The sequence below is a fragment of the Perissodus microlepis genome, chromosome 4, assembly GCF_051167445.1.
Source record: "Perissodus microlepis isolate ML-2025 ecotype Zambia chromosome 4, ASM5116744v1, whole genome shotgun sequence".
In the NCBI taxonomy this organism is placed as follows: Eukaryota; Metazoa; Chordata; class Actinopteri; order Cichliformes; family Cichlidae; genus Perissodus; species Perissodus microlepis.
In genome coordinates this window covers 30,198,680-30,217,100 of record NC_140464.1, presented here as the reverse complement: position 1 = coordinate 30,217,100, position 18,421 = coordinate 30,198,680, and the positions used below count along the sequence as shown (strand labels likewise).

The 18,421-nt window shown below is 40.6% G+C and overlaps 1 protein-coding gene across 2 annotated transcripts in view; it reads right to left on the bottom strand.

Moving 5' to 3' along the window:
• LOC146389248 (serine/threonine-protein kinase BRSK1-like) overlaps window positions 1-18,421 on the bottom strand; it is a 37,542-nt gene that overhangs the window by 6,722 nt on the left and 12,399 nt on the right. The window contains exons 9-19 of one of the 2 annotated variants that reach the window (XM_084926984.1): window positions 15,654-15,685; window positions 14,843-15,007; window positions 12,746-12,843; window positions 12,435-12,585; window positions 12,246-12,306; window positions 10,294-10,894; window positions 9,993-10,041; window positions 7,509-7,632; window positions 7,283-7,384; window positions 4,920-5,028; window positions 34-123 (exon numbers count right to left, since the gene is read on the bottom strand). In XM_084926984.1, the coding sequence (XP_084783110.1) occupies window positions 34-123; window positions 4,920-5,028; window positions 7,283-7,384; window positions 7,509-7,632; window positions 9,993-10,041; window positions 10,294-10,894; window positions 12,246-12,306; window positions 12,435-12,585; window positions 12,746-12,843; window positions 14,843-15,007; window positions 15,654-15,685 (1,582 nt within the window). The remainder of the gene's footprint in view (window positions 1-33; window positions 124-4,919; window positions 5,029-7,282; window positions 7,385-7,508; window positions 7,633-9,992; window positions 10,042-10,293; window positions 10,895-12,245; window positions 12,307-12,434; window positions 12,586-12,745; window positions 12,844-14,842; window positions 15,008-15,653; window positions 15,686-18,421) is intronic. The other variant, XM_084926985.1, reaches the window with a different exon arrangement.

Genomic DNA, 18,421 nt, shown 5'->3' with positions numbered 1-18,421 from the left:
GTGTGCTGTTGGTGGTGTGTTGGTGCTACTCACCAACCAATGCCTGCACAGAAGGCTGATCATGAGTACTCAGTAACTGAGCTTGAATGGTTTCCACTACCCTTTTGAATCTGCGGCTTGGACCTGAATAGAGGAAAAAAATCAATATGTCACTTATGAGTTAGTATTAGGGTGGGTTTTAATAATCGATTCATCGATTAAATTCGATTCTGGCCTGGATAACGTGATATCGATTCATTAAAATCCTGAATCGATTTTTTTATATAAATGTATTTTTGCCCAAAATGCCAGAATCTCAGGTGAAACGTCACAAAATTTCAACAACTACCAAACATTTAAAACAGTAAATGAGAGCAGGAACACGGATTCTGCACAAAGACGTAAACACAAAGCGCGGACCCGCCGACGGATCAGAATCAGTGAGATGTCGCCTTTCTCACCCGATGGCACGGACAGGGTCGGGGCTGAAAGCCGACAGCTCGCTGATTCTGATGTTTCGGCAGGTCCGCGCTTTGTGTTTACGCCCTTTTTGCGCTGATTCTAAAGCTGTTAGTTTGATCTCTCTCCAAACAATATTGACCAACCAGCAGCAAAAGAAGATCCAAACTAAGCTTCACATAAACATCGTCATGGACTCACTCTGACTTTTGCTGTTTGCTTCCACCAGGATAAAATCACACTTCATGCACAGCTCTCTCTCTCTCTCTCTGTACTTCAAGAACAGTTTCCCGTCTATCCCCAAAATCTGTTTTCTACATTATTCGCTTGCTTGTTACGCACAAGTTTACCGTTGTTTACAGGCTGTCGGCCGCTGTTTTTTTTTCCTTTTACTTACTTCCGAAAAGAAAACCTAATTTCTTTCGTTCAACAGGCTTCTGAACAAATTTAAACTTTTTAAAATTATACAAAATGCAAAACGCTCAGCTGTGTCTGTAATAAAACCTCTGTAACTTCAGAGGTAATGTTCATAAGTTGATTAATGTTTTTCTTTCGTTTTTGATCTACTGCAGAATATTTTTATAAAATCCCAGAACAGGAAAACCACCTTCATGTTTTTCTGTGTTTTATCTTCAGCTACTTTGACACAAAGGCCTCTGCTGTGATGCTCACACCTTTGATAAAGTCTGGAAAGTGTCAGCTTCCTTTTTATAGATACAAAAATATGTAAATGTACTGATCTCAATTATAATATTTCTGACTGTCTGAGGCAAAATTTCCCAGATTTAAATCGAATTGAATCTAATCGTGGATCGAATCGATTCAGGACCTTGTGAATTGGAATCGAATCGATTCTAGAAATCAGTGACGATACCCAGCCCTAGTTAGTATTTTAGGTAAAAGGACAGCAGTCTAAAAGTCCAATTTCTACTGGGTTTATCCACAGACAGCATAAAAAGTGGAAACAGCTTCTGAGTCAGAACAATAAAGCCGATGTGAAAGCACCTTAAACCTGCACCAGATGGCAATATCTCTGGTTGGAAAACGACTTCCTATCCTTTGGAAGGAATTGAAAAACTCGACCTTTGTGAACACTTACCTGCTGAGTTTATGGGTTCAGTAACTCATTTTGGGTCATGTTTGGCCCACCCAAACCTTTAATCAAAACTCTGATCATCACACATGGAGAATATGAAGTATTTCTTTGTATTTTCAGTAATACAGTTTTATCTTCTGATCATTTACTCGTTGAACTGCTCCATTACATGCTTGACAGTTCTTTCCTATGAGGAGATATCCAAGATGAAAAACAGGTCAAAAACAGGAGTGTTGGTAGCAAGAACCAAATGGATGAATTTGTTTTATTAGATGAGTTTCTCCTGTAAGGCTTTCCTAGTATATCTAAGCTAAATACCAAAACCTAGATGAGAATACCTTTATCCCTTTTTATTTATCCAAAACAATAATCAAAAAAAGAAAAGAAAAATCCTCCAAGTATCAATAAGTTCTTAATATGCAGACCCACATGGAATACCTTCATTGCCCAGTAGAGGGGCTCAGCTATTAAGTAAATTCTTGGCATATCTCAGCATGATGTGTGTGACAAGTGGAGGACAAAAGAAGAGGCAGCAGGCCTAAAAGCTATCTATAGCAGATGAACAGTATGTGAAAGTCATGTCCTTAAGAAACAGGAAGAAATCCAGCAAAGACCTGGCACAGGACCTGAGAGCTGAACTGCCCTTCAGTTGATCATCAGAAATGATCTCAGTGGAAGGGAAACAGGGCTGAGGTTGGCCAAATTACACAGGAAGTGTCTTGATGCATGCTCAGTCATCCAGGTAAGTAAAACTCCAAAAGTTGATTCTGTTCATCTGGACGTAGCGTTTTGTGGGAGAAACGTTTCGTCACTCATCCAAGTGACTTCTTCAGTCTCAGCTGACTGCAGGTTTCCAATCTTATAAACAGAACATTTGCATAATGACTGAAACCAGCCCACTGAAGGAACAATGGGCTGGGAGGTCAGTTCCTTAATCTTAATTATGCAAATTCTCATGACCATTGATCAACAACTACTGACCAAAACCCACTGATCAAAGCCCACTGATCAAAGACCATGAGTGGCTACAATCACAGCATTGTAAGATGGTGACAGATGTACCCTTAGGCCCCCTCCTCAATTCAGAGGTGGTCTTTCCCTTTCCACGTAAATGGCCTCCTTGACTCCGCCCTCAAACCAGCGTTCCTCCCTGTCCAGGATGTTACATCCTCATCCTTGAAAGAGTGTCCACTGGCCTGTAGGTGTAGATAGACTGCAGAGTCCTGGCCTGACGAGGTAGCTCTTCTGTGTTGTGCCATCCGCTTCACCAGAGGTTGTTTGGTTTCCCCGATGTATAAATCCTGGCAATCCTCCTGACACTTAACAGCGTACACTATGTTACTCTGTTTGTGTCGGGGGACCCGATCCTTGGGGTGGACCAATTTTTGGCGCAGCGTGTTTTGGGGTTTAAAAGCCACAGAGACCTGGTGTTTAGAAAAAATGCATCTCAACTGCTCCGATACTCCTGACACATATGGGATCACTACAGGTTTTCGCTTGGGCAGCGGTTGTCCTTCTCTCCTGGATCGGCTGGAGCTTTCTTTAGGCGCCTTCCCAGCTTTGACAAAAGTCCAGCTGGGATAACCACATTTACTCAGGGCCTTCTTGATGTTCTTCTGCCTCCCTGGCTGCTGTGTCAGTGGGGATGGTGTTCGCTCTGTGTTGTAGCGTCCTGATGACACCCAGTTTGTGCTCCAGTGGATGATGAGAGTCAAACCTTAAATACTGATCCGTATGTGTAGGTTTATGGTACACGTCAGCTTTTAGATGTCCCCCATTACTGATGGAAATCTCACAGTCTAAGAAGGCTAACCTGCCACTTTTCATATCCTCCCTGGTGAATTTGATGTGTCGGTCCACTGAGTTAATGTGATCCGTGAATTGTGGAACGTCCTGAGATTTGATTTTCACCCAGGTGTCATCCACATGTCTGAACCAATGGCTTGGTGGTGTTCCAGGGTAGGATAGCAAAGCCCTCTTTTCCACTTCTTCCATGTACAAATTGGCCACAATGGGTGAAACTGGGGAGCCCACGGCACACCCATGTTTCTGCCTGTAGAACTGACCCTTGTATGTGAAGTAGGTGGAATGAAGACACAGTTCAAACACACTTGGTCGATGCTGAGAGTGGTCCTGCTGCTGAGGTTGGTGTCATCCTGTAATCTCTTACGGACTACTACTACTGTTTATAAGATTGGAAACCTGCAGTCAGCTGAGACTGAAGAAGTCACTTGGATGAGTGACGAAACGTTTCTCCCACAAAACGCTACGTCCAGATGAACAGAATCAACTTTTGGAGATACACAGGAACTGGACTTAAAGTCAGTACTAACACGTCTTTGTCAACATGTGCTGAGAAGGTTAGCAGAAAGGTACAACAGTGACAGTACTATCTGGAAAGTGTCTGATTAGCAATGGCTTCATTTTTCAGCATGACAATAATACTAAACACACTTCCAATCCAGTAAAAACATAACCTGGTTAGAAAAACGCACAATGGAACACAATCGGTCATGGATTGACCTCCCCAGAGCCGTGTGGGATCATCTTGACAGAGGACAGAACAAAAGGCAGCCAACATCCAAAGAAGAGCTTTGAATGTCCTTCAAGAACCTTGGAGAACTATTCCTGAGGACTACTTAAAGAAATAAGGAGAAAACTTGCCTGAGAGTTCAAAGTATGTTGAAGAATAAAGGTGGTCCTACCAAATACCGTCTGTCAAGCTCAACTGCACATCACTGCACACATTTTCTGATTTCCACAACAAAATCTAAAGACTTTAGTTAGCACTGTATTTTCCTCTGTTAGCTGATAAATCGGGTGCTGTTATTGGCTCAAACATGATGATGTCAGACCCAGTTTAAGTGTTTGTGATCGTTTCAGTAATTTTCTCTATCTTGTATTTGTCACCTTTAGGAATGCAGTCAACCATCCTCACAGTGGATTCAAACAGATTGTGAAGGAATGAAATAACACATGCATATAACAGAGAGTAATACAGTTTCATTAGTGTCAGCCTTGCTGTTTCTTGCTCCTAACGCTGTAGATCTTCTAGGAAAACAAGCTGGGCTTTTATTGTGAAGCAGCTGCAACAAAAATAGTGTATTTTCCAATGTGTTCATCACTGACAGTGACTTCTCATCTAATACTATAAATCTTAAACTATAAAACGAGACATTTTTCCTCCATTGGTTGAATATTAAATTTGTTTTAGACGTATCACATGGCTAATTTCCCCCCTTTTCCCCTTGTTTAACCAAACCTTTAATCTGCTGAATGGGTGAGGTTGCAGAAACACAAGTATGCCCCTGACACAGTGCAGCATTCATTTGCATCTGTCTGGTAACCCCTCACATGTGGAAGCGTTAGGACTCTGGTCTCCTACCTGATATTAAAGTGAAGGTCACGCTGTAAATGCCCAGCTCGCGTCTCCCTTCTCTCTCTGCTCGTTCCCTCTCTCGCTCCCTCTCTCCCTCAGAGAAAGCGATGTCCACCTACGGGAGGAAAAGGACTCTGTAAATCAAAGCGCCCACGTAATTGCTGCATTTTTGAAAACGCTCACTTTCTTTGTCATTGGAAATTTTCAAATTCTACACATAGTGACACCAGATTACCTTTGCTAAAGAGTTTGTAAAATAAACCGAGCAACCTTCAGCCGTACTCCATGGAAGATTAGACTATAACATTTTTTTAAATTAATTTTAATTATTATTTTCAATTACAATACAGGCAGACAAAGACTTTCAGTGGTTTACCACTTTACATATGAATAACATTTCTGATCTGTACACTGTTTAAGCAGTATTTGTGTGTTATCAAAATAATAGGTCCAACTCATAGCTGGGTTTGTGTTAAATAAAACCAAATTTAGTGCCTGCTTCATTCAGCACTATCAGCTGTTTGTGGGCCACACAGGTCCCTGAGGGTAATCACCTGCTAGCACTCCATGACAAATACATACCTTTACTTAGAACATGAAGGTGACATTACTGTACTGTAGTACATTTGATGCTTTTCTTTATATGATCTTCAGTATATTATAAGACCTCTTCGAGTACACTGCAGCTCCCAGTTCTTTGATAAAAGCCTGAATAATGAACACCATTACCAGGTGTGTTGACCCAGGGTGATATCTAAAACCTGCAGGACACCGGCTCTCGAGGCCTGGAGTTCCACAACCCTGCTCTAGTGCTTGGTTTAGACTTCTTGTTGGTCTGATTGTCTTTACTTGTTTTCATCTGTGGCTTGTTCCCCAGTTGTCTCCACTCATAGTCCCGTCTCCCCTATTTCCTTTGATGAAGCATCTGTGTACCTCTCCTAGTGTATTCTCTGTAAATGACAATTTTTTAATTTTTTTTTTTAAATTTTTTGGATATCTGTTTCTTGCTTTTTGTTATTTTCTCTGCCTTGACTCCAGCATTTGGGTCCTTCGTTCTATAAATTGGCTAGCTAGCTAGTTTCACTCGTTTTAACAAGTCAGCATCGCATCTTACTTCGTCCGTCACATAAGGCCTCCACTTGACTTCAAAATACATTAATTTTGCTCTGTTTTGGTTCATTCATAGAGCCAAATATTTGTCCTTTGCTCACATTTACATTTTAGTTTTACATCTTATTTTTTGCGCTACTTAGTTTACAGGGGTGTCCAAATTCATAGCATCAGGCCGCTTTTGTAGGCCGATTACATCACAGTGACGCGACAAAGGCTGTCCAAATTCGAAGACTCCTCCAAATGCGTCCTTCATTTCCCCAGATTTGAAGGATAGGTCGGTGTATCCTTTGTGGCCCAACCTATCCCAGAATTCATAGCGCAGCCAATTCCAGTTTCCAACAATGGCGGCAGCTACTTAGTTTTAATATTACTCTTATTCCTCTTTCTGGGTCACAAAATAAACTTTTAAGATATTTTCAGGCAAGAATGTAGCTGTGTAAACTTCAAATATCTGCTCGGTTTATCAAGACATCCCATATTTGCATATAATGCTCCGACAGTTTCGGAGACGTCTGTTACCCACCAGCTTGATAGCTAGCCAGGGCGAGTACAGCGAACTCCCGGCACATCGTTTTCAAACCCCCCACGGGGGTAAACTCTGGGTAAACAGGATATATGAGTCACTTAGATAACTTAAAAATGTCATTGTTTGGCTTTTTTCAGTGTTTTATTTGTTCCTGAGTAAATCTGTTTGGCTGTGATTAAAGTTATAGTTTTCACACAGCTGAATAAACGTCAGACGGAAAACTGATTAAACAGAAGTGTGAGATGGTCGAGGATTTACGCCAGTGTCCTGTTTCTTATATTTTAGATAGCAAAGAGCACACAGCCGAGTTTATTAAACTCCACCGAGACAGCGGTGACGCAAAACTGAAGACTAGACCATCCCATTTCACAGCCGCTCACTTACGGCCTACCCGGCCTTCGGAGGACCTGGTCCACGTAGACCATAAAGGCCGGGTCCTCAGACGGATGCAGCCTATGAATTTGGACACCCCCTACATCTACCATCTAGACCACTCACTGTACATTTACATCCCTCAAAGCTTCTTTTGAAAAAAGTGTTAAACAAAGATCCACAAATGGGGTTTTAAGAACTTTTATAACCCTCAATTCTTTTAAGGAAGGAGTACTTCCACCAAAAGGTTTTAGAATTTCAAAGCGTTCATCAAAAGTGCTTATTCCTTACAAGACTGACTGACAACATGCAAAACACTTCTGTTAGAGCTGAGGAGGTAATAAGAACGGAGTAATACTTGGAATTTGACAGGTTTCTGGAAGACAGAAGGACCACCAGAGGACTTGTATTCTGCCCGGAAACTATTCTGAGACACCACACTGTGGCAGAGGGATGGGATCTGCAGAAGACAAAGAAAAAAGTGATGCCAAGTTATGACGATCGAATCTCAAATTTGTGCGTTTAACACCACCGTGGGAATCGTACAAGTATGTCGAAGCTTATCTAAGTTTGTCTGCACTCACGGAGAGAAAAGCTTGGACGATGTCAGCCTTGATAGAGCTGAGCGGCTTGTCTCTGATCAAGACAAAGATCTGCTCCTCTTTCTCCAGCGTGATGAAGTTACCAAACCAGGACCGCTTCACCAGCCTGCAAATTAATCAGATTAGTTTCAGTCACACGTTTTATACAGTACAAATAGAAAAATAATGGCTCACTCATCCATAAGCACTGACACAGCACAGAGATTAAAGGTTAAATTCACTAAAAATGGACAAGAAAGCACAACTACAGCCAAGTCAGTCGATAACACAGTAATATCACACATCGCAGTGGAGAGCTAATCAACATGTATTTTCATTCTTGATGTGTCAGCCCACAGTAACAGAGTTTTTTTTTGGCTTTTGGGTGAAGCACAGTAAAACTGGTAAAAAGTTACCTGGTTATTTAGTGAAAGATGACGATTTACTGTCATTTACTCTTTTTCAGATATGCTGCTGCTGAGTGTTTTAGGCTGAACTGCAAATCAAAGTCTAACAGTGTCTAAAACCATATAACAAGCTCCACATGTTCTCTCTTTCTAATATGATAATGTAAGTCAGGCATCTCTACAGTGGCCTGAGAGGTCAAATGCACTGCAGCTTAAGAAAACACCAGCAAATGTTGGTGTTTTTGGACAGGAAATAACGTGACTGAAACCAGAGCATGTAAAGGAGTCCTCTGAGACAGTGCAGTGAGGGACAAAAAGATGTGATTCATTTAATACTGTAGATAAATGTTTGCTATTAGCTGTTTGCCATTAGCTTGTCACTTCTGCAGCTGGTCCATGACGTTACCGTCTCCCCAAAAAACACTCGCTCGAGTGTTTGTTGTGTTTTGAGTGCTTTTGTAGCATTTTTCTATGTGTTGGTGTTTTGTTTTGTTTTTTAATTTGAAGTGCGTTTGACCTTTGAGGGCCATCGTACATCCCCCCAGTAGAGGTGTGCCATATTGTAAATTCTGGTATTGATCCAATACCAAGTACTTACATGGCCTAAACCGATGCCGATACCAACAGCGATACGTTCAACCAATAAGTGCAGCTTGTGTAGTGGAGGGCAGTGTGTCATGACTTACGAGATAAATCTTCTTCACCACTAAATCTCTGTGATTTTTACTTTGAACATTAAAAAAGTTCAGACAACAAAAAAACCCTGTTCAGCCTTTCATGAAGTTTGAAACAAGCTTTGTTGGAGACCTGGAATGTCAGTGTGTCTTTCTCTAAACGACTTTGGGTCAGCTGTAGGCTACGAATAAAATCAACAAACAAAGGTTACAATGTTTTTCATTTTCAAAAAAAGTATTTATTAAACAGAATTCAGTTGGCTACATACTGAACACAGAGGATAGAAACAAAGTATCGATCTTGTCGCGCCAGTATTGATCCAATACTGATACCAGTGCTGATATTCAGGCTATTAATATTTTCGATCTGCCCACCTCCTCCCCAGAGTGTGTGTTTGAATCTTAAACTTAAGATACTGGAGCAAACTTACTCTCTGCTGTGTTATAATAAACTAGCCCTTTAGCCCTGTTCTAAATGACTTATTTCAGTGTGAAGCATGGTGTGAACATGATGCTTCAAACTCTCTCTCAGTTTCTGAATGTTTATCTGCAAACAGCAGCTTTAACTTGTCTTAAACCAATGTCTATGGTGATTTTGGTAAAATCGTGACTTTTATCTCGGAAAATGGCTTGCAAGTGACGGCTAATTAACAAGGAGTTAACGTGCCATACCTGTTCTGTTGTCTGACAGCAGAAACAGAAAAATTATATACATGAGAAGAGCTTTAATGGAAAGTTGGCTGTATTAAAACACAGTAAATGTGAAGAGAGATAGTAGCACAAAAGCAAACAGTGCTAAAGAGGTGAAAGCCAGCTAAGTGTAGTTTGCACTGAAGCACAAAAGGCAAAAGAAAAGATGAAAAAAGCAGAGCAACCAACAACCAATACACAGTTCCTGCATATTGATTTCAAATTGGTCTTAAAACTGTTGGCTGTGCCTCAGCATTACACTTTCAACACATCTGTGTGCTGTGGGGGACAGTCAGTGCTGATGTTGACTGTAGCAGCATTAGATGCTACGTGCTAACACAAATCGGTTCTTTAGAAATAAATAAACATTGTTGTATTCACCCTGGCAGCCAACAAATGTTTGATATTTGTTTTTTTGGCTGTGACAGTTTAGAGTTAGCAGGAATGGCTCCATTCATTCTGAATGTAAGAGATCAACATGTAAAAATTGCTGCTCATTCGGTTACGACATCAGAAATGACTGCAAACTTGAATTGTTGATTCAGAGACAAGCTCACTGATCTATAGAAGGAAAGGAACAAAGTGAGAGGATGATCTGATCGGTGATGGGGGATGGGCTTTTCTCTTACTTTGTGGGTCTTTAGACATGTAAGTGAAAAACACAGTGCGCCCCTTTGAGTTGTAGGAAAGAAAACTGATTTAATGTGTGTACTTACTCTGGGCTGGATTCTGGCGTTAAGCTGGACATATCCTCTGATGTAGGAACTGGAGTCAGAGAGAGGGAAAGAAAAGGGCAGTAATTCTTGATGACAGGCTCAAATGTAATTGCTGTAATTACATATTAGAAAATAAGATGTTACTTAACACAGCCCCAGGCATCAGGCTGGAACACGTGCTACTTTCTTAGTAACAATAGATTCTATCTTGGATTCATCTCTTCATAACATCGATAAGATTCATTTGCTCTTGGCTAAAAGACTATTTTCTTTAATTGTGTGTTTTAAACTCCTTATTCACCTTGTAGTTTGCGCCTGTGGAAGCGCGGAGAGCCCAGAAGGTTGTTCTTGAATGAGTTGAGCCTGGATCTCCAGTGAGCAGAGCCCGAGGCGGCCATCCCACCACTGCCCCCCGGGCTGGAGGGCGGGGTCAGCGACAGCGAGGCCCCTCCGGCTCCATCCGCTCTGGAAGAAGAAGACGAGGAGGAAGAGGAGGGAGGGGTGGTGGAGGAAGGGTGTTGGAGTTGGTGCACAGGCGTGCCCAGCGGGGTGGGCAGCGGCGAGCCTTGCGGTGTGACCTGCGACACAGGGGGAGGGGTGGCAGAGGAGTTAGAGGTCGAGTGGACGTTCTTGGACTTGAAGACAGATGGTGACGGGAAGTTGAAGAAGCGTGGAATGGGGGAGAGTATAGGGGAGGGCGAAGGGGAAGGGGAGCGTGGTGTCTGGAGTGGGAGGGACTTCATGGTGTAAAGCTGGGGCCGTTCTGCGGGGCCTTTTGAGGGCAAGGTCTGGGTTTTTGGGTCAGGCGCCGGGCGGGTAGGTCGAGGGGTGGTGGCACTTCCTGGTTTGGGGTCTTTGGAGGTGGAGGTGACTTCTGATTGGCTGAAAGTGAAGACCGGACTCTGATTGGTAGACAGAGAGAGATGGAAACAGGTACAGACAGATGTGAGAGGAAGAAATGGTCATGAAATATGATTCATGGATATGATTTATCAGCGAACCTCATCGAGATGCAACAACGAACGATGGAGTTAATTACTTCTACTTCTATCATAAATGTGTGTCTTTCAGACACTTTTTACCCATGTCAGCATGAGAACAGAGATCTTTGCATGAGGCAGCATGACATGACAATGCATATGACTCAGGATGTAATGATATGATGGCGAGGCATGAGAAGCGATGACAGCCAGAGCTTGTGATATATATTAAAAAGTCACAATACAGGAAATTTGTTTTTGTCAAGACCTGAACTGATGATGCATGTACTAAAGCAACTGACAACACACACACACACACACACACACTATTTGTGTTTTACTGGTATCACGCTACAACACACTACCTTGCAGAAAAGCACGTGAGAATGATATTTAATGATGTATTAATAATACTAATAACAACCAAAATCAGTGCTCTAATAAAAAAGGTCCAAATCCCTGAGTAATTTCATTACATGTAAGTTTTCCATGAAATTATACATTAAATAAACATTCCGTTGATAAATTCCTAAACGATTAATTATTGGACCTGTGATTTTGTATATTGCAGTTACATTTTATTAAATGTATTTTGGGCGAAGAATAATGTTTTTGTATGTGTTTGTGTGTCTTTAAATAACCATCTGAATCCAAACACAGCCTCACACTACTGTTACTTTAGAAATTCAGTTTTTAGCAAAAGATATGGAAATGGAAACATTCCTGCTGTGGAAGAATACACACTTGATCTGCTAGTTGATATTTCCAGCAGCTCATTATGTACAGTCTTTGTGTCCAGCTAAGCTAACTTTCTGGCTCTACCAGCTTTATGCTAATGGTTTATCATTTAAAAAGTTAACTCTTCTTTGTAGTGCTCATAAACAATAACAGCAAATCTGCGGAGCTCTACATTAGCATATGTAGCTAATACAATAAAACTGAGAAACTGTGCATCTGTTAGAAAGTTACACTGTATCAAATCTGAGAGAGTAATGAAGATGAGCTGTAGCTTAGTGTCCTTACAAAAACAATAACTGTATAAAGACTCTGTCACATGGGTGCAAATTACAAATGAACTGTAACAGTCTGTGCCACTCCTATACTTTTACACAATCATGTTGTCAAATAATATAAAATACAGCATATGTATTCTGAATAGATATAGGTTGGTTATATGGACTATGTTTAAAACATTTAAAACAACTAAACAGAAAAACTGCCTAAACCTAGCCACCGAGATCCACACAGAAACAATATAGGGTGAAGTTCTTACCCTGGGACTGCTAAGAGGACTGGAGGACAGACCTGTGGAGGCCCCACTGACTGAACGAGACCTTTCAAAGACAGCAGAAAGTAACACATACGCTGAATCATCAAAAAAAAATATTCTGGCAGTTTGTAGCTCTAATCTCTTCCAAAGCTGAACACTTTGTTCTCACTTGTAGTTTTAAACAGTTAGTACCTCTGGCTGTATGCATTAGTGTCCAGGGCCCTGCGAGGCGGGGTGGGAGAAACCTGTTCTGTGACACTGAGGACCTCTAAACTCTTCCTCTCCGGACGACTGCGGCCATAACGATTCAGCATGGGGGAGTCAACACGCTTCCTGGGTGGGTCTGCGAGACAAAAATATTTGTGAATTAATTGAAATGGAAATGCAAGAAATAATTAAAAACATCTCTGGACATTTTCAAGAATAAATAGTAGCATGAACGAAGGTTAACATATGCATTTAGAGCTTTACATCTTATTTTTTTACGGTCAGGACGATCTCACCTATGTCATTTCTTGGTGGCAGATCCTCGTCCTCACAGCTGGGGTATCGCTCTTTCCTGTCCAACAGGAGGTAGTAGATCATCTTTTCCTGGTTCTCCCTGCAGAAACAAGCGTAGTAAGAAAGAAATTAAATGCTGGGGGAAAAAATGTAACAGCCGAAAGGTCAGTCTTTGGTCATCATAAAGACTTTACAAAGATGTTAAACAAGACGTGCAAGACGATGATGTGTTTGTTTGCTTTCATGGATTGCTAGTTAAACTTCTACAGGACCTGAAGTGTTTTTGCAGGATTGTGTGCTAGTGGTCATTAAAAAGAAATGACTTTTCTAACCTACCTGTATCTATGTCTAGCTAGCTGGCTAGGTAGCACACTATATAACTGAGAGAAAGTGGTCATCTTTTGCTTAATCTAATATCTATATGTGGAAAAAAAATGCATAATGTCTAAATAAAGTAGACACACTACTAGCTAACTTTTTTTGCTTGCTTTGGGTCACTTCCTGATTGGGGAAGGTAAGTATTCATTGTTCATGTTAACAAAGTTCAGTGTCAACTCTAAACCTGCCTTTTTTAATTATTTGAAGGTAAGGCAACAAATTAACAAGTTATTACAAACATTAGCAGTTTTCGAAGTTATGTTGCTGCCACACGGATCAGCTAGCTGCTAGCGCCTCTGCTACAGTGGTTGCTAACCCTGTCTGCATGCTTGTAGTATGAAAAACTGCTCCTCCTGCTGTGGCAAGTAAAAGAGCCAGGATATAATAAGGATAAGAATACAAATTATTTTGCACTGCAGACATGTTTCACAAAGCTAAGGACTGCACAGCTGGATAATTATATATGCGTCTAAGAGGATTTTCTGATGGTTTCTCTATATAAATAATTGCACTTTGCTCCTTTTCACTTTTACTCTTATTGTTATTTTGTGGCTATTCCCCTAAAATCATTAATACTTGCAACTGAAATATACTAAATCAGAAAAAAAGTTTAGAGATCAGATTAAGGACTCTTTCAAATCACGTCACCTTTAATTCTCCTCCAACTGTAACCAAAGCTGTCCTGCCCACCTGCTATTCAAACCCTTCCAAGGGGCAGCCAATCAGAAGAAAGTTGGCTCAAAGGCAACAGAAAGGGAGCTTAAATGGCTAAAATAAAGAACAAATGATTCACACTATGAGCAGAGCCACTCCACTCATAGCGGCGACCTTTGAAGGACATTTGAAAATGTACTTTTGGAATTTTCTTAAGTGAATATTCAGGAAATAGATTAACTGTCCAGGCTACCAATTCTTGTTTCTGTTACTCTATATCACAGACATTAAACTGTCATATATCCCATGATGTTGCAATTGTTGCAGGTTTTAAGAGAGCTTAAAGGAGCTTTTTATCCCTGAAAATTTCATGTAGCTAACTCGTTTAAGTCATAAGGTCAAATCTGGCATGTGTTACATTTATTAAATATACATTATATATAAGTTATCATCCAAAAACATCTCAGCTGATTCAGAGGGTGATTGGTTTTGTACAGACAGTAGTATCCAGCTCCTTTCCTCAGGCTGAGTTCACTTCACGAAGAACAAAGTTTTTTAATAACTTTTTTAATGACTCTTTTATATATGTATTGTTTTTATTACTGCCATGAAGAGACTAAATACAATTTTATTTTGGAGCCTCGTGTGGTGGGTGAACATCCACGTTAATTCTGCAGACGGAGAGGACGGACAGAGAGGAAAATGCGAGAGGCATTGTTTGCATTGTTGCTCTTGTTCCTGCCATGTCAGGCAGTTCATGATGTAAGTAACTGGCTGGCCACAATGAGACAAAGAGATAATGAGAAAAAGAGAAATTAAATCAGCAACACAGAGTCGTGTTTTCTGTTTTTACTTTCTCAGTATGTATACAAGCACACTTACATTTAAAAACTGCACTTAGCGCCTGTGTAAGAGCTGAGATGCCAGCGGCTGTGATGGTGTAAACTCAGGAATCAGGAGGAATAACGGAGAAACAGGCATGTGGACGTAAATCTGATTTGTGATTGGCACAGATTCGGCAATATCTCGGATGTAAAAGTGGACATTTCTGTGTTGTATTTACTCACTCCTCACTTGTAAGGTCCTGTGTGAGTTTAACCCGATCTCTGAAGCACCCTAGGGAGTACATGCTTTCCAGGACATCAGGGTCAAGCTCAGTTAAGGACAGTATCCTCTTCATACACACTCGGCGAGGGGGAGGCTGCTCTGGACAGGGCTCGTTCCGACCGCCCCTGGCACAAAAACAAAAAGTCAGTCTATTTAGGCTCTGAAGAAAGTTTAGCATGTGGTGCAGTGAACACCGCCACATCAGCCACAGGCTTTCATATATAAGTATAAATAGATCTGGTTTAAGCATGACTATTGAAAGAGATAGTAGAGGCAGTATCGTTTCACTTACACCCTGACAGAAAATAAAAATGTGAGAATAACTGAAAAGCTTAATTTTGCTTTCCAAAATCCAGGCCGGGAGCTACTCTTGGTCTCCAAGACTGCAGGACTGGAGAGAGAAATCCCAAAATAGATCACAGGATTCACTCACCTACTTGTAGTTAACGCTCACTAGTGGTGTACTTTATGTATGAGACACGGTATTTCAGTACCAGCACGACTTAAAAGCTTTATATTTAAGAATTGGAATTAGGAAAGACATCTTATGATTCCATAAAATGCTATTTGACTTTGTTAAATTTAACAAGGGGAAATTCTGCAGAGATTTCTTACGCTGCCTTTGAAACAGTTCCTTTGAAGGATCATAGTAAGCTGGTATGTATAAAAAGTCAGCAGGGGTGGAGGTGCATTGAATAGAGAGGGGAAAATGTAAAATGCAAAAAAAAAGCCAGATGGACAAAAGAAAAAAAAAAAGTTAAATATACTTACAGGTACCAGGGGTGTTTCTGTATTGCTTCAAGCTGTATTGAAAAAACACAAGCCAATATTAAAGCACTGATCAAAAGAGACTTATTGTGACTTATTTACATGTACAATCACATCTCAACTCTGGTTTCTGGGAAAAATGTCAGCGTTTTTAAGGAAAGCACATCTGTTTATGTTTGATATAACATAAAATGATCAAGTTTATGATAATGATTGAGTGATTAATCGTAAATTACCTATAATTTTGAATAAAAATTTTAGTAGATGTACATTTTCAGTAACTCCACTCATGTTCTAATGTCATATTGTGTTACCTGATGTGAGCTTATCATGCTAAAATGTTGTTAATAGAAATACCATTATTCTAATTATGTTGGTACAGCTGAAATACGTGCGCTATTTTAAGAAGCAGTATGTTTAGCGTCTGTAGCTTTTATGGTTTTGATTATGTCATTTGTCTCATTTGACCAGTTTCGTGTTATATCAGACCACTTGCTTCATTAAAAAAACAAAAAACATCTCAAAATGAACCCAGACTTCTGACTCAAACCCATATTTTACAACTCCAAGTCCAAAAATAGTTGTGAAGTTGTATAAAATGTACATAAAAACAGAACAGAATGATTTGCAAATCTCACAAACTCACAGTTTTTTCACAAAATAGAAACCACTGCTTCTTGTTTGCTATTGCATTCGAGCTGTTTAACACTCAGCAGCCTAATTTTTTAATTACATGATGTTTTCCATTGGTGAAAAAAAAGACATTGTCTGGGTGGAAGCATATGTTGCTCTAAAACATGTACTGATGCCCCGTCAGTTCAGAAACTCTCATCTTTGGTCCCTCACCTTTTTAGTCCAGGAGATGCAGGTCCATGTTTTTCAAAAGGACTTTCAAATTTCAGTTAATCCGACCACAGAAAAGTTTTCCACTTTGCCTCAGTCCATTTTAAATGAGCTTTGCCCAGAGAAGACAGTAGCATTAACCTGCATTTGGGTGTGGCGTCGTGTGTTCACAGACAGTGATTTCTGGAATTGTTCCTGAGCCCATGCACCGATTTACAGGACAGAATCGTGTCTGTTTTTAATTCAGTGCTGCCTGAAGGCCTGAAGATCATCGGCATCCAATACTGATCTTTGGCCTCGCTCCTTGTACCTTGTAAAGGTTTTTGCATTTATACTATTACGTACTGTAGATAATGACATATCCAAAGTCTTTTCTTTGGGGAACATTATTCTGAAATCTTGCCAGGTGCAGTTTTTTGATTCGTGAACCCCTACCCATGTTTTCTTCTGAGAGTCTTTCTAAGATGTTCTTTTTACACGCAGTTGTATTACTGACCTGTTGCCGGTTAACCTTATTAGTTGCAAAATGTTCCTCCAGCTGTTTCTTTTAGTACCACTTACTTTTATAGCCTTTTGTTGCCCCATCCTAACTTTTTAAAGACATGTTACAACGGTGATCTAAAAGAAGCCATTTTTCTTACAGGGAAGGTAATGAAACAATGTGAAGCCCATCTTATTAGTGGAAATATTTCAATCTCTACAGGAGTGGACATAAAACCCAGGTCAAACCATGCAATGCTCAGAAGGGCCCACGAGCTACATCTCAGACTGTTTAAAAAGAACATGCCACTACAGCATTGGTTTGCAAAGTTATATCTGAATAAACCACAAAGCCATAGTCCAGACCACAACCTCACTGAGATGCATAAATGACTGCTCACAAACCTCACTGCACTGAAGCGACACTATAAGGGAGAGCGGACAGAAAATTCCTCCACAGTGATGATGATGAGTGATTGATGAAGTTGACTTGAGGTTATTGCTACCAAAGGTGGTTCCACACGCTGCTAATGTACTCTGTTTTTCACAGCTCTATTTATTAGGCGTTAGCTACTCTTTCTAGCTAGCTAAGATTTGACAGGCTAACATGATGGTAAACATGCTAAGTATTTTTATCTTCATTATATCAACATGTCAGCAAGGTCAATATAGTTATATGAGCTAACTGGTGGAGCATTTAGCCAGTAAAGGCCCACAGATTCTAGTTTTCACAACATGGTAAAAAGTTTCCCTGCAGCAGTCCTACATGCCCTCGTACATTAGATTCTCTGCATTAGGACTGCATATAAGTAGAAGCCATCGCATCAGTCCTGTGCAGCATCTCTTGGGGCTAGAATAATGAAGCAGCTGCAGTTCTGCAAGTGTATAAAAGGAGAAAGTGGGCCTACTGTGTAAGCACTGCATTTATACATCTGCAGAGAGGAAACTTGCAAGCATCTGCACACAGCTAGGGATTTGCATTGGTGAACTTGCTTACAAAGGACTGCAGACAGGAGCCTTTCCAACTGCCTCCTGTTATAAATTAAATGTGATGAAACACTAAAGATGTGTTGCTTTATTTGATCTTAACTACTACTAAACTGGTGTGAAATCTGTCTCCTTGTGCAGTGGGTGGTTTCCATGGAGGCAACGAGGAAGCGGATAGAGACAGAGAGAGTGAGGGAGAGACAGTCTGACCTGGTTTCAGGCTCCATTAATCAACAGCTCATCAGACAAACTCACAGCTTTGATTAAATCTGCTGTTGTAGACTAACTAACCAGACTTTTCCTCCTCTCTGTCCTTATTTTACAGCCCTCTGTGACACACATTGTCACAGTTGTCCCCATCTACCTGCCTGTTAAGCATGAATTAATTTCCACACGATTGCTTTATCTCAGCTTCATTTTATAACCTGAGTGCAATGGAACTTCATCTAGCTGCCCAGATC